Source organism: Carica papaya, chromosome 2 (assembly GCF_054855325.1).
Source record: "Carica papaya isolate Zhongbai chromosome 2, ASM5485532v1, whole genome shotgun sequence".
NCBI classification, from domain to species: domain Eukaryota; kingdom Viridiplantae; phylum Streptophyta; class Magnoliopsida; order Brassicales; family Caricaceae; genus Carica; species Carica papaya.
In genome coordinates this window covers 7266621-7290179 of record NC_142310.1, presented here as the reverse complement: position 1 = coordinate 7290179, position 23559 = coordinate 7266621, and the positions used below count along the sequence as shown (strand labels likewise).

The window sequence follows — 23559 nt, the reverse complement described above, 5'->3', positions numbered from 1 at the left end:
ATTGAATAGAAAGACTTTTGTTTCTGTGAAATCTTTGTCGATGATGACTATGCATGTGCTATTAGTTTTCCTATTGTAGTTCTGATGAAGTTTCAAACTGTAGATCTTCAATATTAGACTGCATATGAATAATTTCTCTCAACTTTTGCAGTGCTGTAATGAAAATACCTACCCTCCCATACCAAAATTTTGACTCTGATTCAATATTTCTCTTCAGAAACTTCATCGGAGGATCGCCATGAGAGCTGGAACCAACCTTATGGCAGAAGTCAATTGAAGCTTCATAGCCAACAGGCTCCACCCTTTCCTACACAACTTCCTGCTAGAGCTGATCTACCCTCTTGCACAGGTAATGTAAATGGGAAATATTATGGTTCCAAAAGTCAATGTTTTGGGTGCTGATATTAGAAATGATATATTTGCAGATACCACTAAAAATACTGGAAGACCTGGGAAAGTATTTTGTAATATTTTTTTAGACAAATAAGTACTTCTAAAATTCCATTTGGTATTCTGAAGGGTAACCCAAGAAGTAAAGTTATAGTTAGAAAATACTAACTTAGTTTGAAGTACTTCACAAAATATTTTAATACCTAAAAGAGTATAGAAAATATGGTCGGTTATTGAGGGGATCTTGGTATTTGTTAGATCATTTTGTAGGCACATTTGGAAATACCATCATACCTTAAAAGAGTATCTCACATATTGAGTTACTCGAAAATTATATTAATATTTTTTGAGGTACGATGGTATTACTCATAGAAAAACTTCAGAAATACCAATAGATTTTTTTTTTCTTGAAAACTACTTTTCTAATATTTGTGAAGACATTTGGAAAAGTTAAATGTTTGAATTTTATTGTGTGATTTACAGAATCTAACAGTTTTACGTAAAAATACTATTTATGCATGACAGCTGTGACTATAAAGAAAAGCAAATATTTACCATGAATAATTGTTTCCTTTATGGTTGACAATATATTACTTATATTGTTAACAATATATTTTATTTCCTAAGTTGTTACATGCCCCTCAAATCCAAGGTGATAGAGAATCTGCCAATTAGAGTTCACAATTAAATTTACAAAATTGATTAAGTTGATGAACTTCAATGAAGATATCTGCAGTCTAGTTCTTAGAGGAGGCAAAACAAGATTAATAGTGCGATTTGGATAGCACTGCAATTATCTCAACGAAATGATATTTTTAGATGAATGTACACTCTGATACCTTGACATAACTGATATAATCATAGAAGTTCAACTGTAGCATCAACAATAGCTTGATATTAGGATCAACTTTGGAGAGAGAGACAAGCTTTACATCTCTACTCAATATACCCAACCTCAGAATAAGCTCAAGAGCTGAGGGATGAATAGCTAAGTGGGAGTAATGCAGAACTCAAAATCAATTAACGTGATAAAAAACTCCACATATAGCATTAGTATTCAAAATTATAAAACTCTTAACAAATCTTTCCTACTTAACCAAATAATTCGTCTGGAATTATGAATTAAGATAATTGAGATAGTTTGAATTGATTAAAAACGCTACAAGAATGAACTTGATAAGATAGAAATAAATTTGAAAGAAAATAAGTAAAATGCCTTAAGAACTTATCTTGATAAGTAGAATCAATTTCCATTCAATAAGAAGGTTGACAAAAACCTAATTAGTTGAAAACTAAAACTTTATAATTTTATTATTCTCAAACTTGAATTATTACAAATAGAAATTGAATGTCTATTTATAGTTGTAGGTTATGTGAATAATGAGAAGAATAATCTCATAATTTTATGGAGAAATTATATAGGAAATTGAATATAAAATAGAATAGAAAATTTGTAACAAGTAAGAAGCTTGTTTTCTTAAATAGAATAGATATGATCTCTGTTTTCAAATAGAGAAAGTCTTTATTAATAGTGGTTGATTTAGGGGAAGTAATTTTGGAAAATTAGGGCCCCAATAATCTTCCTAAAATCTGTGAGATTCAATCTCCCATTTAGACATGAGATTTGTTTTCCTCTTTGCCTTGATTTCCTATGCAATTTAGGAAGGAAATCTCCCCCTTGGCTGATTCTCCCTTTAAGGGAATTCTTTTCCCTTTCTTTGCTTACATCAGGAAGTCTATAAAATAAAGCCTTGTTTATAGAACAAAGGATGTGAGAGGTATAGAAAAATGAGTTTGCAAGGAGCGGCAGTCAATTGACTAATTATATGAATAGCACCTGCAATACCAAGACTAGTGATAATGAGATAGATATGACTTCCAATTAGTTGTCCAAATAGCATATGATCACTAAGAAAAGTACCGTAATTAGCTGAGAAATTAGTATTGAGTTTAATAGGAGCATCAACAGAATTACTATCAGTCAAGCCTGTGTGAGAAATAAGATGTGTGGCATATTTAGCTCGAGACAACAAATAACCAGATTGATCAAGTAATACTTTTATACATATGAAGAAACTGAAAATATGAAAATCGTTCATCTCAATTTTTTGTTGAGAAACAACAGGATCATTATTCATCTTGATTACTACATACTAGATTCATCTTGCAAATGAAAAGAGCATTGATCATATGAACTAGACTTAAAAACCAAATTGATGCACAATGAGATAAATTTTGTAAACCAAACTTGAGGTTGTTATTTGAGTCCATGTAAGACCTTGCAAAGATGATGTATATTATTCGGAGGATAACGATAATCAGGAGGAGACTTCATGTATATTTCTTTGGAAAGATCACCGTTGAGAAAAACATTTTAACATCATTTAAAATAATTGCATTTTTTTTTTCCTTACAGTAGCAATAGATCTCAGATAGGTATATTGAGCCACAGGAGCAAAGGTCTCCTTAGTCAATACCATCTTCTTGCATGAGACCCTTCAAAACAAGTCTACCTAGTTTCTTTTTATTAAAATGTTTACTTGATTCTTGATTTTATTGACCAATTTATGACTAACCATAGATTTTTCTAGAGGCATGTCAACCAAATATCAAATTCAGTCCTTGTTAGAGCTTGGAGTTATTCCGCCATTGGTTTCTACTAAAGAGGGTCAGTTCTAGCCAAAAATGTGAGACTCATACAAAGAGATGATAGTAAAAAAATAATGATACTCACAAAGATGGAGGTGGTTGTCTTACGCGTTAGAGCGATGAGGGGTGAGTATGATGAATAGAATAATCAGTATTTGTGGAAAGAGGGACGTGAGGTTTCAAAGGCAAAGTAGAGGTATAAGGAGAGGTTATCGACTATTAGAAATTGTGAAGGTTATTGGAGGAAGGCTATGGAGATATATCTACATAAGGCACGCTTGGCATCAGATGTGGCTGATTTTTCCCTTTGTGATTAGTGGTAACTGATGAGTTGCTTCTCAATGTTGCTTTTGTGTCTTTCTGTTCACGGTGCATTTAACTTCACTTGGCAGTGTTGCAGTGTCAAGCTTGATATATGACTTCTTGTAATTGAGTGTGTTGCAGCGTCAAACTTAGATATAGGACTTGCAACCTATATCTTCCGCAAACAAACTCTGATCTAGGAAAGAATTTGGAAAAAACTGGATATGTTAGATAGTTTCTGAACTTTTGCTATAACTTTTTTACAAAGTTAGTGGCTCCTAACTTCTATTTATAAGAACTTCTAAACTTTTCAAAGACTTTGTTGTTGATCAACCAAAAAACCCAATTACCTTCTGCAAATTTTACAAATTTTAAACTGTATTCCTTCAAAACATGTTTGTGGATTCTCTTCTTTTTTCGTTCTTCCTGTTGCAGTATGGCAACTCTTCCCCAATTATAACACTTAGTTCGGCAACAGTAGTAAATAGGTATATTGAATTTTTGTTTGTTTCTTAAGAACAATAGGACAAAATATAGTTGACTTAAAATTCTTTATACTGTGTGTTTCTAAAATTAATAATAATAATATTTTGATTGAGCATGTTGCACTTGAATATTAAATAATTATTAGCTAATTAATACTTTTTACCTAGTCAAACAACATATATTTTCAAGTTATTATTAAATAGTTATTAATTATTATTAGAAAATTAAATATTAGCATAAAATAGAAAGATAAAATTGATTTAAAGCCAATACTTCATATTAATTTATCTAAAAGAAAGAGCATTGAATTTCTTAAAAAAATATGTTCTGTTATTTTATTTATTAAAAATAAAGAAATTGCCTTCTTCGTTATTTTGATAGAACTAACATCTTATAAGCCATATATTTCTCAAACACAAATAAACTAATAGAGTTCATAGCTTGTGTGGCACTAACAATTTCAACAGCTTATTTTGGAAAATTTCGTATAAATTTATACATTATTAGAGAATTAATAAATTATATAACTTATAAGCTCATAGAAAATAAGGTGAATTAAACATGTCTTCCAGTATGTAACAGTTGTAGGAAGAGTTCCTTTCATATGAGAAAGCTATGACTATAAAGGAAAAATAATTATTTACTTAACGAAAACGTTTTTTTGGTATTTTTTAAGTGTTATGGTAATTTTTGAAGGTAACGTTTGACATATTGTTGTATTTTTTATGATATCCTTAGAAAATAGCATTAGTATTTTCAAAAGTGTCATGGTATTCAATATGTTTTTGAAGATATATTAACAAATACCAGAATATCGTTAAAATATTGTTGGTATTGAGAGCTGGGTACCAGACTACCAGTGGCCGCGCAGGAAAAAGGCCTTACAGCACTGTAGAATCTCCACACAAAAAAATGATAATCAATGTATTTTAATGTATTTTACACATTTAAATCTCAATTTAGATTATCTATATTTATGGAGCTTTTCTTCTTTTCATAAAATTATTTGCTTTCATGAAACTCCAGTTGGATAAATTAGATAATTCCCTAGCTTGTTTAAGTGTAATACTTTTTTACCCTTATCATGGAACACAAGTAAGTTTATATTTTTTAGGACAAACGCTAATGTAATATGGAATGCAATCAAAATGCAATCAAATACTAGTGTAAAATTTCCATTTGCAAAATGCCTATGTAATTTTTTTTCCACTATAAAATTTCAGTTTTACTAGAAAGAATATTTCATGCACTATTCACTTTCACACATACATCATGCATCAATGGCAAGTTTTTGGTTCTTTAATAACTATACTTCAATCAGCTGTTGATAGTATCTGGGGTAATAGCTTATTAGTAAGTAACTTGATAGATATGTTTTGTCATGGACTACCTTTACGCAGAATGCAATGACAGTGGATCGCACTATCCAAAACTAGAATTTCCTGGGACTGATTACAAGCCGTTGAACTGTCAGGTGAAGCAAATTGTTAGACATTGATATTTGAGTATGATATTCTTTTGGCTGCTTTACTTTGTTTTCATTTCTCACTATCAGCACTGAAGCTAGCAAGTCCTTTAGTCCCTTTTCTTTCTTTTGTTTTTTCTTTAAAATCTTTTAGGATGGTCTGGGGACTTCCGACGTGGAAATTTCTTTTCAGAATTCCAATCAAAGTTCAGACAAAGTTGCAAATGGAAACACTGTCACTTCTAATGGTTCTCAGCAAGTTGGGACACTGCGGAGTTCTTTCTCATCTAGTCAACTCCTAGCTCAGAGGAAACTATTTGCAGAGTCTCAGATAGGAAGATCCAGCTTTCAGAAGCTCCTTGAACCAAGGCTGCCAGAACGTCCAGGACTTGCCCCTTACAGAATTGTTCTTGGGAATGTAAAAGAAAAGGTATTCTTTTCATCTACTTCTGTAATGCCATACATATAACGTACTGAAAGTTGGTGAAGCAAGTTAGATTATACATGTGGTGTTGTTTGAAGGTTAAAGTGTGCTACTAACTATTGTCCTTCATCTTTTCTGAAACATTAGTATCTTAAGATACCATTTAGTATACTTACTAGAGAATGGCTTCCAACTGTTCATGGTTCCATGGAGACAGTCCTGGTTGTCTTCGAAAACATTATACCAGGTCTCTTTCTTTTGCTTAGTTTCTTCCGGTAGGATTTGGGTCAGAAAAATAGAAAAGTGGAATATGAACAATATTTAGGATCTGGAACTCCTTAAATTGAACTGAAAGAAATCTTTAAGGATGGAATATGTGAAATCTTTTTCATGTTAAAAGGAGTTTATCGTAAAGAATTTAATCTAAGGTTTTCGTCATTATTTTTGTGAATAAGCAGCAGATCAAACTTCAAACTGATATTTGGTATAATTTTCAATTCTCTATAACCTATGGAGAAACAGATAGAACTTGATTGATGATTAATATTACTGCAAATTTATAGTTGTTACTTTCTTATATATCATTCATTAAGCTTTTTGTATCTTTGAATGAGAAGCTAGGGCTTTCACTTCTGTTTGTACATGGAGGATAGAAAGACTAACTTGTGTTGCCTATAGTGAAAAATGAAATAGGGAAACCTTCCCTATATCAATAATCTGAGTATCTATTAAAATTTGCTGTTATTTATTTTCTTAAAGTTTTCTATGAAATTAATCTTACAAACTTACAGAAGTGGATTTAAATTCTAATACAAGTAAATCTTGTATATGCTGGAATTCAAGAGCTTTGTGGGAAGAATTTATGGGGATATTAAGAGATTTAGCAGAGAGGAGACAGAAGGAGAAAGTGAATACATATTTAATCAATTTCCATTGCTAATCTGAAGTAGGTATTCTCTTTGTATAGCCTTCTCTAGTTCTAGACAACCCACAGCTACCCATTTCACAAACTACCATAACCACCCCAACAACCCAATTTACTTCTAACTTCCTAGTAGATTTGCCAAATCACATTCTCCATCTTCATGGGGAATTTTATGAAGGAGAGAAAAGTTATTTCTAAATTATGATTGTAAACAGAGCATGTTTCAGGATGCAGATAAATTAGTAACTAGACTAAGCCAGGCTGTATTTCTAACCTCATTTACAATTAAATGTAATAGCATAGATTATATTATATCATTGATAACTTTAGGGATTTTATCTATATTTTCAATTCTTTTAGATATTAGATTTTCTATTATAATGCTTAAATCATACTTAGGTTAGAATTTTACATTGAAGCATTATAAGTACCTATATAATATCGCATTTGATATGAAGCCTTGAGTTAATATTATTTCATAAATTTCCCTTCTACAGTATTACATTGTTTATAAGGTTAAAATACCACATCTGTATTACCCAAAAAGTAGAAAAAAAATATTATTCTAAAGCATTTAGGAAATCTTCCTCCTATTAAAATTTTAGTATCAAGTTTAAATTCAATTTCTTCTCTTAGATTACTTCCTAATATTTCTACACTCCCCTGAAGCTAGACATAGATGTTAATCCTGCCAAGCTTGGAGCTTTAAGTCCTCAAAATTCTTTCTTGGCAAGGCCTTAGTAAGTGTGTTCATTGTTTGTTAGTTAGATGAGAAGTGTACCACATCGATTATCTCTTGTTCCATTTTCTTCTCTCCCATGGCATTACATTCCTCTTCTCACGCAACATCAATCTTCTCTTCTCGCGCGTCATTTTTCTCCTTTTCTCCCGCGACATTGGTCTCATTTTCTCCTGCGAATTCAGTTTTCTTTTCTCCCACGGCTTTATGTTCTTCCTCTCAATTTGATGGTCCTTCCTACAAATCATCATATGAATGGGTCTCCTCTACTTGGATTCGGTTTTTGGCTCTTGATAAATTAGTAGTTTGTTGCTTCATTTCCTTAAGTTTACTTATGAGATCTCCTATCTCCTGAGTAAGCTTTGCAACATTTCTTTGTAAATCTTTTATAAAAAACCTTAGATTGTTATGTAAAGACATTGTAAAAACCTACAAAGAAATGTTAGAAAATAACATTCCCTCACTTGTTTTACTCTGTGTTTTAGTTGAAGTTTTTTACCTTTTAATTTTCTTCCCTCAAGTTGATTAGCATAACTGAATTTTCTTGAATCAAGGTAATCAAGGTTTGTTTAGAACACTTTTAAGAAATTATAGGGAAAGAAAATTGTAGAATAATTATAGACGTAATGAAATGTAAACACACGGATGAAGATGTTGTGTGTTTATGTATGATACTATATAATAAGCACATGTGGGAGCCCATTATTGACATGTTTGGTAGGAGGTTGGCGGGTTGGAAGAGGAATTCCTTTCTAAAGTGGGGAGACTCACTTTGATTAAGAGTACACTTGTTAATTTACGAGTCTACTATTTATCCATCTTAACAATTCCGACCAACATTGTAAAAAAGACTTGAAAACATTCAATGTAAATTCCTTTGGGGTGATGAGGATGATAACAAAAAGTATCATTTGATTAGGTGGGAGGAGGTTAAAAAACCGGTTTGAGAGGGAGGTTTCGGTTTGAAGTCTATTGTGGAGTTAAACCGGGCTTTTCATGGAAAATGGCTTAGGAGATCTCTTAGGGAGAAGGAGAAATGTGGTGGAAGGTTGTACATGCTAGATGGGGAGATTGAGAGAGGAAGAATGAGAGAAGGGGTAAATTTAAGCTTCACGGGCTAAGCCTTTGGAGGAAGATTTAGGATGACAGCCAATACATCAAGGGTTGTGTGGGTTGGAAACTTGGTAGGGGTGATGGGGTTAGGTTTTGGCATGATGAATGAATAGAGAATTTCAGCTTAGAAAACAGATTCAAAATAATTTTTGACATTGTTTGCAATAAGACTGCTAAGATGGAGGAGACGTATGAATTTGTGGGGGAGGGTAGAGTGTGGGATGTGAAGGTGAAGAGAAAATTGTAAGACTAGGAAATTGATGAGTACAACAACCTGCTTTTGTCACTGATAGAAATAAATTTTGAATATAGAAAATGATAAAAGAATATGAAAGCTTGATGAGAAGAAAGGTTTCTCGGTGAAATCTTTATACAGTTGTCTAACTAAGAAGGATAACAGCCGCAGTATGTCTGCTCCTTATAAGCAAATTCGGAAATCTAAAATCCCTCATAGAATAGCTTTTTTTGCATGGAAGGCGGCCAATGAATGTATTTTGACCCTGGATATGCTAAAAAAGAAGGGGAATGTGTTGGTTAATAAATACTATTTATGTCATGCTGCTGAAGAATTGTGCAACCACTTATTATTATTTTGCCCAGTGACATACAACATTTGGGTATCTATTTTTGGACTGTTAGGCTTAAATTGGTTATGACTGGGAGTGTGAGTAATGAGTTGTGAGCGTGGGTGGACATTTGTAAAGAAAAAAAAATCATTTGTTCTTTATTCCACTTACAATTGTTTGGGTTGTGTGGAAGGAAAGGAATGGAAGAGTTTTTGAGAATATAGAAACTAACTTTACAAAAACTAGAGATAGATGGATTCATACTTTTGCCTCTATTTTGTTAAGTCATTACATTAAAGACATGTGAGACTTTGGTGTTGTCATAAACCACTTGATTGACATGTAACTAATTTGTATTCGAGTGGTATCTCTTAGGTACCTTGTGCATAATAATATTTTCCTTTTATTGCAAAAAAAAAATGTATGATGCTAAGTAATTAAGATGCAATTAGCTATTTAGAGACATAATAGAACAAAAGCTCAATGACAACAAAAGAAACTTAGAGTACAAGGTTAGACACTATGGAGATGTTTTTTTTTTGTTTGTATGATGAGTATGAGTAAAAAGGGTGGATGCAAGAGATGCAATATATGATAACCAAATGAAGGATAACAATTATGCAAAAATTATAGAAGGTAGTAAGATCTATTTAAAGTTTAAATTCTGATACCAAATGATGCAGAATTTAGAATTAACCAATGTGATAAAAAATTCATGCATACAATTTATCATGTAAAAATTAATTTCTAAACAAATTCTCTCTACTTAATCCACAATCAACCTATGATTGCAAATTAAGTTATTGGGAAGAAGAATGAGAATTGATAAAATACTATAAAAGTTATTTTGATGAGTAGAATTAATTTTTCATTCAAGAAGGTTGAAGAGACCTCTCAAAAAGCACTCACAATAGTCAAAAGTTATGAAAGAAAAAATTTATAATGATATTGATGAAAACCAAATTGAATTGAATACAACTAAAGATGTAAGACCTTTATATAGCCATAGGCCTTGAGAATTACAATAAAACTTAAAATTTAAAATCTAAGAAACAAATCTTGAAATTTTTTCTCGAACTCTTAAAGAAAATAATAAAACAAAAACTTATAAATTAACAAAAATTAAGACTCTTCACTCTTGGATAGTTGTTGAATTCTTCAAAGATTATAACCGACCTTTCTTGAACTATTTGACTCGGTTTTGAACTTCAGTATTTAATAAATTTCGTTGTTGAAGATGTGTTGAAGATAGATTAGGATGTATCCAAGTTGAAGTAGGAAATAACTCTTCTTTCATGAGAAAATCAAGGATAGAATTCAGCCATGAGTGTGAGATCATCTCCTTTGAGCTTTCCCCCTCCAAGTATGATTCCAAAACTTTATTTAATATTAGTTTAGGAAGATAAAGTTGACTTAGGACCCTTTTCAACAAATTCGGACTCCTTGAATGCTGTCCCCCAAATCCTACTTGAATTGCGATAAGAGAAGCCGAATTGATGATGAAGATAAGCTCCCTTGATCTTTCCTTGTCTAAGATGACTTAAACTCTTATTTAATATGATTTTATGAAGCGAGAATTCTTTTAGGGCTCTTGAAAAGATAAAATTGGAATCTTTAAGCTTGATTCCTGTGAGTCCTAGTTATGCTAGAACACTTTGTAGCCAGATTTGAGATGGAAAGGAAAAAGGGTGAAAATTATCACGTTTTTGAGTTGAATATTTTTGCCCTTCATCAGCTTTCCATTAAATAGAAATAATTATGATTTACATCCTTAAAAATATGTTATTTCTAGTTGAAATAAAACTCTAAAAAGAGAAAATAATTTACGACATAAACCATAATTATAGAAATATGTACAGTTATTACATTCCTAAAATATATATGAAAAGTATTAATTCTCTAATAAGCAATTCATATTAACTCTTTAATGAGCTGTCCACCTTACTAATATCCTCCTAAAATTGATGCTGGTCAATCAAGAAACATCAATTTTCCAACTAAAAATTGATGATGTTGTCTAGTTATGGATTTTGTAAGCACATCGGTTATTTGGAGAGCACTAGAAACATGTGGAAGAGAGATGACACCAGTATCCATAACTTCTCGTATTGAATGACAATCCATTTCGATGTATTTGGTACGCTCATAGAAAACAGGATTGTTAGCGATTTGAATAGCACTTGTGTTGTCTGCATGGAGAGGAGTAGGATTGGATTGAGGAAACCCAAATTCGACAAGTAGCCCATGAAGCCAAAAAATCTCAGAGCCAGCTACAAACATAGTTCGATATTTAGATTCGGTGGAAGATTTGAAACTTGATCTTGTTTCTTACTCTTGCAAGATATTAAGAAATTTTCAAGAAATATACACCAACCAGACACAGAACGACGAGTATCAGGACATTCAGCTCAATCATCATCACTAAATGCAATAAGGCAGATTAGAGAACCAGTCGGAAAGAATGAGCCACGGCTAGGTGAGCCTATAAGATATCAAATAATACGACGAACAACTGCTAAGTGTAGATGACGTGGGGCTTGCATAAATTGACTGACCTGTTGAACGATAAAGGAAATATTTGGTCGTGTAATAGTATGATAATTCAAGCTTCCAACCAATTGCCGAAATGTAGTAGGATCAGGAAGAGGATCCCCTTCCTCATGATGATATTTCACATTCAGTTCTAATGGAATATCAACTAAGAAGAATCTTGATGGTCAACCAAAGCAATCAGATCTTGAGTGTACTTGTGTTGATGTAACCAGAAGAATTAGAATGAACCTCCAATCTCAAAAAATATGTAAGAGAATCAAGATCTTTCATACGAAAAGAATGCTTAAGATGTTGTTGGAGACTAGTGATCAATAAAGAATCAGTTTCTGTGATAACAATGTTATCTACATATACAAGAAGAAGAACACAACCGTAGCTGTTTTGCGAAAAAACAAAGATGAGTCATATTTACTCTGCATAAAAGAGAATTAGAGCAAAGTATTCCGAAACTTGTCAAACCAAATTCTAAGAGTCTGTTTCAGACCATACAAAGATTTTTTTAATCTACACACATCTGATGTAGGTGTAGAAAACAAACCAGGTGGAGGTGTCATATAGAGATCTTCTTTGAGATCACGATGGAGAAAAATATTTTTTACATCCATTTGGTGAAGTGGCTAGCCTTGTGAAGCAGCAATGGCAATAATAATTCGCACAATAGTCATTTTTGCTATAGATGCAAAAGTTCCCTCATAGTCCACTTCGTACTCCTATTTGTTCTCAAGAGCAACTAAGCAAGCCTTATATCGGTTTAGAGTTTCATTTGAATGAAGTTTAATTGAATAAACCCATTTACATCCAATTGGTCGAATAAATAGAGGACAAGATACAGTGTCCCAAGTATGATTCTCTTAGAGAGCTTGGAGTTCCTCCTTCATTGCTTTCTGACAGCACTCATAGTTGGCAGCTTGTGAGTAACATGATGGAATTAAAATAGACGATAAAGTAAAGAAATAACCATACCAATTAGGAGGATGAGATACTCTGGTAGATCGTCGAATGATAGGCTCTGGAGGGACAGTTGCAGAAGAAATACTAGAGACAAGTTCAGGAAAAGTCTCAAGTGGCGGAGTAGTCTCGGAAAGGAGTAAAGTCGGTTGATGTCATTGATAGACATATTCAGATTTGAAAGCTCAAAAGATTGTGAGTTCTCATAGGTAGGAAGAAAAATATCAATAGGAGATGACTCCACATAGGTAGAGAAAAATATTGATTCTCCAAGAAAACAATATTTCTAGAGATACGAAATTTGTTAGGGTTAGAAGCATAGCAAATAAAGCCTTTTTTTGAAGTTCTATACCCCATAAAAGCACATTTAGCAGATTGAACAGAAAGTTTATTACGCTTATGGGAAGACAAATGTACAAAATAAATACAAATGAATGTAAGTTATGATAGGTAGGATGTTTGCTATAAAGACGATAGTAAGGAGAGTCAAGTTTTAATACCTGAGATGACAGTATATTAATTAAATAAATGACTGTGGACAAAACTTCAACCCAATATTTTGATGGAACAGACAATTCAATTAGCAAAGTACGAGTTATATCTAAAAGATGTCGGTTCTTATGTTCAGCAACCCCATTTTGCTGTGGTGTATATGGACATGATTTTTATGAAATAATTCATTTCTCAAATAAAAATTTAAGAAATTCATGAGACAGAGTTTCAACCCAATATTTTGATGGAACACACGACTCAGTTAGTAAAGAACGAGTTACATCTAAAAGATGTCAGTTCTTATGTTCGACAACCTCATTTCGTTGTGGTGTATATAGACATGATCTTTGTAAAATAATTCATTTCTCAAATAAAAATTTAAGAATCATGAGACATATGCTTTCCACCATAATCATATTTTAACACTTTAATACGTGTTGAAAATTCAATCTCAATATAAGCAAAAAAAGTCTTGAAAATAGAAAACACCTCAGATTTAACACGAAGAAAATACACCCAAGTAAATCGGCTGTAATCATCTATAAATGTCACAAAATAATTATACTTACTATGAGAAATAACAGGTGTAGGGCCCTAAACATTACTATGAATAACTTCAAAATATTTTACAGCTCATTGACCGATAGACAGAGAAGAAAGTGTTTTACTCTTACCTGATTTACATGTAAAACAATCCAAAAAAATATTCGAAAGAGGATTTTTATTACCCAATAAACCAGAATTCAGCAAATGAGATAAAATATTAAAGTTTGGATGTCCTAAATGTTTATGCCATATTTCACTTTTATTGTCAATAGTGGTACAAGCAAAATATAAGGCACGAGGAATAGAAAAGCGAATAGGAAATAATCTCTCGACTTTAGGCCCTTTTATTATTGTCGTTCTCGACACCTGATTTTGCACAAGACAACCATTACGAGAAAAATGCACATCACAATTGTCATCTATCAATTGACCAACTAAAATAAGACTAACAAATAACTTTGGTGATATAAAAACATTTTTGAAAATGTGATTAATCTCCTTAATTTTAGTACTTGGTAAAGTACTCTCACTAGCAATCTCAATTTCTAATGAATCATGATACTTACGAATATTTTTAAGCATACGAGATGAGTTGGTCATGTGATTTGAAACAATAGAATTAACAAGGCAAAGTTGAGATTAGTATCATTACCTTGTAGACTCGAGACTGAAAAAGCTAAAACAATTATTTGTTGTATTGTTTCAAGAGTAACTACAACTAGTGCAACTGTTGATGGAGTTGTTGTAGGATGTATAGATAAAGTTGGTGCATCAAATTGATTGTTGATACTTGCTAAAGCAAAATTATTTAAGCCAGCTTAAAAAGCATTGACTTTGCGATTTGGAAAACGTGTGGGACATTCTTTGAGAATGTGTTCTGGTTGCTTACAGTAATTGCAAAACTTCTTTCCACAATTGGTAGCAATATGACTATAGTTTTTGCAACTGTAACATTGTGTTATGCTCATATCTCTACCTTTTCCTTTTCCTTGCGCTGCAAAAGCAAGATTGATTGTGTTCTTTTGCTGAAAAGTTGTTTGGGTTAAAAGGCATTATTATTCACGAAGCAGTTCTCCAAAGCAAACATCCAAGGAGGGAGAAGGAACACGATTCATCAAGTTTGAGCTAATATTCTCAAAATCAGGCCGCAATTTCATCAAAAATTGATCTCGCTTACTCTATTCATGAGCTTTTTGAATTATACATAGAGATGCATCAGTTATGTCAGCATAAACAATATCAGTAAATTCATTCCATAAATTCTAAAATTCAGAAAAATAATCTTGAGTAGAGAGACTTCCCTGAGAGTAATTAGCAATGTCATGCTCCAACTGAAAATGTCTTGCACTGTTATTTTGATTGTACACTTTTTTGAGATAATCCCACATGGTTTTTACATTCTTATATAGCTTTAGATTAAGTACAATAAGAGGATCAACTGAACCCTAAAATCTAAGTCATCACTCTAACATCTTTAACATTCCATTGGAATAACTTTTCAGAGTCTGTAGGAGCTGGATCGCTTCCATCTATATGACCCCATAATTCTTTTCTTGTTATAAATAGTCGAAACTGAAATTTCTAAGTAGAGTAATTTTTTTTGGTGAATTGAACATTGAAAGATTTAAACGTAATCTTTTAGGAAGTTATCTTTTTGAAACAACGAAAGAGAACAAAAAAAATAACGAAGATTTTAAGACGAAGATCACAAAAATATCTGAATTATTAAAGCACTCAGAAGAAAAACACAGTTAAAAAATATCAAAACACTTTAAAAAAAATACAAATTCAGGCTCTAATATCATATTATGTTGTTGAGCTGAATACTTTTGCCATTCATCGACTTTCTATTAAATAGAAATAATTCTGATTTATAATTCTAAAAAATAGTACTTTAAGAAAGAAAAATAATTTATAGCATAATTACAGAATATCTAAACTATAATTATATAACTATGTACAGTTATTACATTCCTAAATATACATGAAAATTATTAATTCTCTAATGAGCTGTCCATATTAACTCTCTAATGAGTTGTCCACCTTACTAATAAAAATCTTTTAGGTGAGAAATCTTCTAAGCCATGTGACCCTATTTTATAAGGCTTGGCAAGGCTAGCTCTCTTTTGGCTGAATGGGCTTTGTTTTTTTCTCTTATAGGTTTACAAATCGGGCCCTAGCCGTTTTCCTTCGGGGATCCACTCCTGAACAAAAGTTTGGAAGGCCTTCTTGAGTTTCTTTGGCCCTTAAACTTGTGATAGTCCTTTCGAGCCCATCATGTGTTGTGTTTATCCCTTGTATATCACCATATGTACTTTGCCCATGGCCTAAAGCATCATGGCCTTGTCTTGGACAGTTCATGAGGCCATGATCTCCACTTATACTGCTCAACCTGCCTTGTTTTTCCATTAAACAACCCAAACCGCACCCCACCAAGCTTGGATGGTACATACCGCAACACTCATCTTTTATGGTGCCTAACCCGTGGCCTCTCATGCTCATGAGGCCTTGAGATTCATCTTGGATTGTGTCTTGCTCTTCCTTAAGGTGGCCATGGTCTTTCGACATCAGTTGACCATGTTTTTCCTTGAACCCGTGAGCTAGCAAACTCATACAGTCATGTGTGCTTATGTGGCCATGAGTCTTCAAGTGATCTTGAGCTTTCTTGTAAATTAGTGTGATTTGCTCCCCCTTACTCGCATTAACTTCCTCGACCGTAAAATGTGAATATTGTAGGTTCAAAATGGTTCTATCATATTAAGCAACGGGAGGATGACTCTGTTGAAAGATTCAAGGTTCGCCTTGTTGCCCATGGTTTTGTGCAAGTTTCAGGTATTGATTTGATGAAACTTACAGCCCAGTCATTCTCTACGCTATAATTTGCTTGTCATAGCCCTTTCAGCTTCACTAAACTGGTGAATGAGCCAACTTGATGTGAAGAACGCCTTTTTGCATGGAAATCTCAAGGAGACTGTAAATGAAGCAACCTCTTGATTTTGTAGATCCACACAAACGTGACTATGTATGCTTCTTCACAAGTCTCTTTACAGCTTAAAACAAGCTCCTCGAGCTTGGTTTGATTGCCTATCTCGATTTCTTCTCTACATTGATTTTTATTGTAGCAAGACAGATTCTTCCCTGTTCGTTTACGACCACAAATCAGTTACAATGCTGCTTCTTGTCTATATAGGTGACATATTGATGACTGGAAACAATGACTTGTTTATCTTAAACATAATTCAACAATTAAGCTCAAAATTTGCCATAAAGGATCTTGGATCTTTAAGTTTCTTTTTAGGTGTTAAAGTGGAACAACTTCACTGGAGGAGTTATTTTTTCTCGAGGCATATATCAAGGATCTGCTTGGTCGCCCTGGTATGACTAGTTGTGCTCCTAATGCTACTCCTATGGTCCTCAAGGACAAGTACTATGACTCAGACAACAAACTCATAGATGCAACTTATTGTAGAAGTACTATTGGTGCTTTTCAATACCTCAGATTTACTCGAACAAACATTCAACATGCACTAAGCAAAGTTTGTTAATTTTTCAACATTCTGGCATTATTACATCTCAAGGCAGTGGAGAGTCCTTTGCTATCTCAACAGGACACAAGATTATGGCGTACAGTTTAATCTCGAAGTCTTGTCTCCTTATATACATTTTTAGGTGCTGATTTGGCAGGATGCCTCGTGACATGATGAAGCTGAACTGGTTATTGTATCTTCTTAGGTGGAAATTGCGTTTCATGGTGTTTTAAAAACAACCTACCGTTGTTTGATCCAGTTCAGAAGCATAATACGGGTCCATGGCCTTTACCACCACTGAAATACCCTAGCTCACATTCTTATTACATTGCTATTCTTTTACCTCATACTTCTCAATTGTTTGTGACAATCTCAGTGCTCTTCATATGTCCGTTAATCCGCTCTTTCATGATCAGAAAAAAAACATATTGAGATAAACTACCATTTCGTTGGAGAAAAGGTAGGCATGGTTAATCTCATCATTCAGTTTGTGCCCTCTTCAAATCAGATAGCAGATATCCTAACCAAGCCTTTGCCAAGAGCATCATTTCTTCTCCTTGCAGCAATATGAGACTTTATTTACACTTAGTCTCCACCTGGAGGGGGCTGATATGGAAATAAACTCTTCAAAGGAAAAAATCGTTTGATAAGGAAACAAACTATTCGGAGAAATTTTTTTTTGCTGAAGATTAAGAGGAGGATTGTAAGGAAAAAATTCCTTGATGAAAGTTAGGAGGATAATTATAAGGGAAAGGTCTTTCCTAAAAATTAGAAGGAGATTTGTCAAAGTCAAATCACTAACTAATGGCTAAAATCAAGTAATCAATAATTGAGAACTTAATCCTCTTATTATTTCTTACTCAATCTTCTTTTATATATATGTATATTGTGTTTGAGTTTGAATCACAGAGAAAAAGAATAAAACATGCAAAGTTTATAGAGTTCTTCGTCAATAACTAGTCTGTCTTGCGACAAATGATATGAGAGTCAATCAAGGGCTACTAGCAAGCTAATATACTTTTTTTTTTAAATAAGCTAATATGCTGTTTTTGATATTCTAATTTCTTGTGGACCAAATGGAGCTGTTTATTTGATTTCATTTCTTATTTGTGGACTTTCCTTTGTTCTGTCATAGTGAAGCAAACTCTTACCTGGAGGTAATTTAGACTCCTAGATATTTGATAGATGGAATAATGAGGAAGATGATATCTTTTTACAGCCAAATGAATTTAAGGAAAGTCATAGTTAGTGTATTTGGGGTGCTAGATCCATGTGTTTATAATTTTCATTGAATTAATGCTTTAGGAAGTTTAATGCTTTAGGAAGTTTAAAATGAAGGAAACAATGAAATATGGTCTTTTCACTAGAGTATCATTCACTGAAGACAGGATATTGATGTAAAAGAATCGATTTGGAAGGGTGATTGCTGAGAGTAAGTAATACATATATGATGTATTGTTGTTACAGCTCATGAAGGCACGGAGGCGGTTAGAACTTCTTCTTGAGGATCTTCCTTGTGAATATGATCCTTGGGATTATTATGAAACAGCAGATCAACTTCTGGGACCATTGCTTATGTGCTACGACTCTTTGGTAATACCTACATATATGGAACAAGCTACCTAGAGAAAAGAAAGAACATCTTATATACATTGAATTGTGCAGCAATCATGTGGAGCTGGGGTGCTAGCAGATGGTCGACTTGCTGATTTGATTCGAAGAGTTGCTACGTTTGGAATGGTGCTAATGAAGCTTGACTTGCGTCAGGTGCAGCTTATTTCCATCTTTATTTCTTATAACTTGCTCACATACTTTGTTTAAACTGATTTTCTCTTCGGTAACATTCCAGGAATCTGGTAGACATGCCGAAGCACTAGATGCAATTACTCAATATTTGGATATGGGTACATACAATGAATGGGATGAAGAGAAGAAGCTAGAATTCTTAACAAGAGAGCTGAAAGGAAAGAGGCCACTTGTTCCTCCTACTATTGAGGTATATTATTTTCAAATTAATTATGATCATTCTGCAGTGAAGGTTCAACTTCTTCTTTTCTTTTCTTTTTTTTTTGGGTTGAGACTTGTGCTTTTTCTGTTTTGATTCCAAGCCCATTATACAGGGCTTATAGCTTAAGGTACTCGAACATACTTCTTCTAGTAGAGGGAATGAAGTTAAGGCTGGTTGTGTGTTGAGATTTGCAGTCTTCTGATATTCTTTACCTTTTTTTATCTTTATTTCATATTATGTATCCTGTGCAATCGTCGAGACTATTTTTATGTTAAACCTATATGTCCTGTGTTCATATTGCTTCTGTCATGTGTAGACTGCTGTTATGGAGTTCTTAACTCTCTGGACGATTTACTGAAGAAATAAACCTTAAATTGGTCATCTATGCCATAGTTGAGCTAGAAATGTTATTTTCTAGAAGAATTCTGACTAGATGATTTACTAAGGGTTACCATTTCTGTGCATTACTCAAATAAATCAACTGTCTTTTCAGGTTGCTCCAGATGTTCAAGAAGTCTTGGATACTTTCCGTGTTGCTGCAGAGCTAGGGAGTGATTCACTTGGAGCTTATGTGATTTCTATGGCCTCAAATGTATGAATTACTCTGAACTTTTGGTCGTGCACAATCATTTCAAAGTGTAAATGGAGAAGAGCTCGTGTATAACTTTTCTGTCAAATAAACACTAACATTAGCCTGGAATTGATTCTTGACAGGCAAGTGATGTTCTAGCTGTCGAGCTCTTGCAGAAGGATGCCCGACTTGCTGTTAGCGGCGAGTTAGGAAAACCATGTCCTGGTGGAACGTAAGTAGAATTTAACAGAAATGACACATATAGGTTGGCAAGTTTTTAAATGCATAAGGGCAGAATAGAACCCAAATATTGACAAGCCCAAACAGGAGCATTTGTTGTTGAGCCATAAGACTCTGGCACATGTTTTGACATTTTAATGTTAAATGATATGCATTTTCTTCAAAGTTACAAACTTGATGCTTTTCTTCTCATGTAACATACATGTTCAAAATGACTTTCTGGCATATGCAGATACGTTTACTTTTTCATCAGGTTTTGAATATTTCAAGGTCATGTTACATTGTGGATCAAACTCACATCAGAGATGAGTGATTCACTTTGGCTTGTTTGTGAGACAAGCCTTAAGTAGTTGTTTGACTTTGGCTTGTTTGTATGTCAAACCAAAGTTGGGAGAAGCTTGGTAGCTAAATTCAAGATAAGCTCTATATTGAGCTAAACACCTTTTAGTGTTTTTGAACTGTTGGACTTGTTTGTGGCCCTCCTGAACTCAGTATCTTTGTTGCGTACCCTTAACATTATTCATAGTGCATGGAGAGGAAGCAATCTGACAAATTTTTTATAATAGGTTACGGGTTGTTCCCCTGTTTGAAACTGTTAAGGACCTTAGGGGAGCTGGTTCAGTGATAAGAAAATTATTATCAATTGATTGGTATCTGGAGCACATTAAAAAGAACCATAATGGACATCAAGAGGTATGTATGTATGTATATACATAGATATATATAAATATTATTGAAACTGAATTTTGGTGAATTTCCAACCGATATTATATGGCTTATGAAGTTACTGTTGATAGGTTATGGTTGGATACTCTGATTCTGGTAAAGATGCTGGGCGCTTCACTGCTGCATGGGAGCTGTACAAAGCCCAAGAGGATGTTGTGGCTGCATGCAATGAATATGGAATCAAAGTTACTCTTTTCCATGGTCGAGGAGGGAGTATAGGCCGTGGTGGTGGCCCAACATATCTTGCCATTCAGTCTCAGCCACCTGGCTCTGTAATGGTGAGTTTTGTATTTGATTCAGGTCTTGGAATATTGGTGTTATATTGTCTTCTAACTTTTTGATTGATAAGAAAATATGGGTTGGTTTTAGCTTTGATGCTTCAAGAGGTATTTTTTGTTGTCCGTAAAAATCAACAGTTAGACTCATGATACTTGTAGTAGTTGTATTAGCTGTATCAACGGCCACCTGGCTCTGTAATTGTGAGTGTTGTATTTGATTAAGGTCTTGGAATATTGGTGTTATATTGTCTTCCAACTTTTGGTTGATAAGAAAATATTGGTTGGTTTAGCTTCGATGCTTTCAGGAGTTATTTTTGTTTGTGATAGAGATCAATAGTTAGACTCATGATTCTTGTAGTTGTTGTATTAGTTGTATCAACAGCCACCTGGCCCGGTAATGGTGAGTTTTGTATTTGATTCAGGTCTTGGAATATTGGTGTTATATTCTCTTCCAAATTTTGGTTGATAAGAAAATATGGTTTGGTTTTAGTTTTGATGCTTTAAAGAGTTATTTTCTGTTATGTGATAGAAATCAACAGTTAGACTCATGATACTTGTATTAGTTGCTTCACTTTAGATTTTAACTTTGTACTAAAATTTGGTTCTGGCAATTTTTGTTTTGAACAAAAGCGTAAGCTATCATAATTCAGAAATGATGAACCTGATTGTTGGGACTCCTGCAAGGTACCTATATTTTGGTGTATAGTAGGATTCTGAAGTCATAGGCCTAGGAGATTTACATACAGATTATTTCCAAATGCCCTCTTTTTACTCTCTGAAATGATCTGATCCTGATTGTCAGGGTACCCTTCGGTCAACAGAGCAAGGAGAGATGGTTCAGGCCAAATTTGGCTTGCCACAGACTGCTGTTAGGCAACTAGAGATATACACAACTGCTGTGCTGCTAGCAACTGTACGTCCTCCTCTCCCGCCTCGAGAAGAAAAATGGCGTAATCTCATGGAAGAGATCTCAAAAATTAGTTGCCAAAGTTACCGAAGCACAGTCTATGAAAACCCAGAATTTCTTGCTTACTTCCATGAGGCTACACCTCAAGCAGAGCTTGGCTTCCTTAACATAGGAAGCCGCCCAACTAGAAGAAAGAGCTCGATAGGAATTGGACATCTTCGTGCCATTCCATGGGTTTTTGCGTGGACCCAGACAAGGTTTGTTCTTCCAGCTTGGCTTGGAGTTGGAGCTGGTTTAAAGGGTGTTTGTGAAAAAGGATATACTGAAGACTTAAAAGCAATGTACAAAGAATGGCCTTTCTTTCAATGTACGATAGACCTTATAGAGATGGTTTTAGGAAAAGCTGACATTCCGATAGCCAAGCACTATGATGAAGTGCTTGTGTCAGAGAGCAGGCAGGAACTTGGTGCTGAACTAAGGGGAGAGCTCTTAACAACAGGAAAATATGTGTTAGTGGTTAGTGGACACGAGAAATTGTCTGAGAATAATCGGAGTTTGAGGAGACTGATTGAGAGCAGACTTCCTTACCTCAATCCTATGAATTTGTTACAAGTGGAAGTATTAAAGAGGTTGAGACATGACGACGATAACCATAAACTTAGAGATGCACTGCTTATCACCATAAATGGCATTGCTGCTGGAATGAGGAACACTGGCTAAATTTTAGCTTCTGAGCACCATCTTATCTATAATTCTCTTCCTTCCTCTATCTCTTGTTTTATTCTAAAGGGCCATATCTTGATAGTTTAATGATAAAGTATTATAGATGTACTTGAGCTAGGTTTTGGTGTCAACTATATACAGATAATTTACTGTGGGATTCTGTAATTGAATGTTTACAGCTTAATTTTCTCCTCTCTGTAAAAATTTCTTCAAGCCGTGTGTTATAATATGGATTTGGTTTCCTGCAATTTGATTCTTTCCTCTCCCAATGCCCCAATCCCTTCACAACTCAGTATTTTTCTGGTTGTCTAACAGTGACTTTATGTTGTTATATATGGCGTTTAATTTATATTAGTTTCTTTGAAAAGTCTTCTCAATAGTGAGTGTACATAAAACTTATTATGCAGGCTTTGTAGATTTTGTAAGAGGCAAACAAGTGGTTTAGCTTCCATCCAGGGAAAATACTACTCTATTTAACTTGAGGGATTTTTGCTGTATGGATGCGAGATTTATGACAGGATAGATTTGAATTGTTATTTTTCAACCCAATGGAAGAAATTGTGACACTCCATGGAAAGATATGTATCTAGAATTATATATTGTACTGTTTTGTGTTACCTTTTGCTATGTAAATAATTTGCAATTAAAGGAGTAGTTAATCTTCAGTCTGAAAGTTTCTTTCATGATGTCTATAAACAACCATATGAGTGGATAAAATAAATCGAAGTCATTTCTAAGAGAAGTTTAGGAGCATATAATGAGTTCCGTTATCCATTTCTTGTGTGAGTATGTGGAGTATGCATAAAACTTCCCCAAAAAAAAGAAATGGTATAAGAGCCTTTTGTGTAACTATTTTGTGTAAAAAAGAGTCTCTCTTTTAGTGCAGCATCTATAATTTCCCGAGTTTAACTCCATAAATTGGGGCACTTTAAATGGAGACTATAATTGGTTCTCAAAAAGTATGTAATATGGTTGATAAA

At 33.7% G+C, this 23559-nt stretch overlaps 1 protein-coding gene across 3 annotated transcripts in view; it reads left to right on the top strand.

Moving 5' to 3' along the window:
• The window catches only part of PPC4 (phosphoenolpyruvate carboxylase 4), a 28211-nt gene extending 5384 nt beyond the window's left edge, over positions 1-22827 (top strand). For 2 of the 3 annotated variants that reach the window (XM_022054715.2, XM_022054716.2), the window contains 11 exons: positions 218-349; positions 5229-5302; positions 5448-5723; positions 18594-18719; positions 18792-18893; positions 18976-19122; positions 19628-19726; positions 19849-19937; positions 20512-20638; positions 20743-20949; positions 21752-22827. In XM_022054715.2, coding sequence (XP_021910407.1) covers positions 218-349; positions 5229-5302; positions 5448-5723; positions 18594-18719; positions 18792-18893; positions 18976-19122; positions 19628-19726; positions 19849-19937; positions 20512-20638; positions 20743-20949; positions 21752-22576 — 2204 coding nt within the window. In that variant the 3' untranslated portion in view covers positions 22577-22827. The remainder of the gene's footprint in view (positions 1-217; positions 350-5228; positions 5303-5447; positions 5724-18593; positions 18720-18791; positions 18894-18975; positions 19123-19627; positions 19727-19848; positions 19938-20511; positions 20639-20742; positions 20950-21751) is intronic. The other variant, XM_088213049.1, reaches the window with a different exon arrangement.
• Positions 22828-23559: the final 732 nt, after the last annotated feature.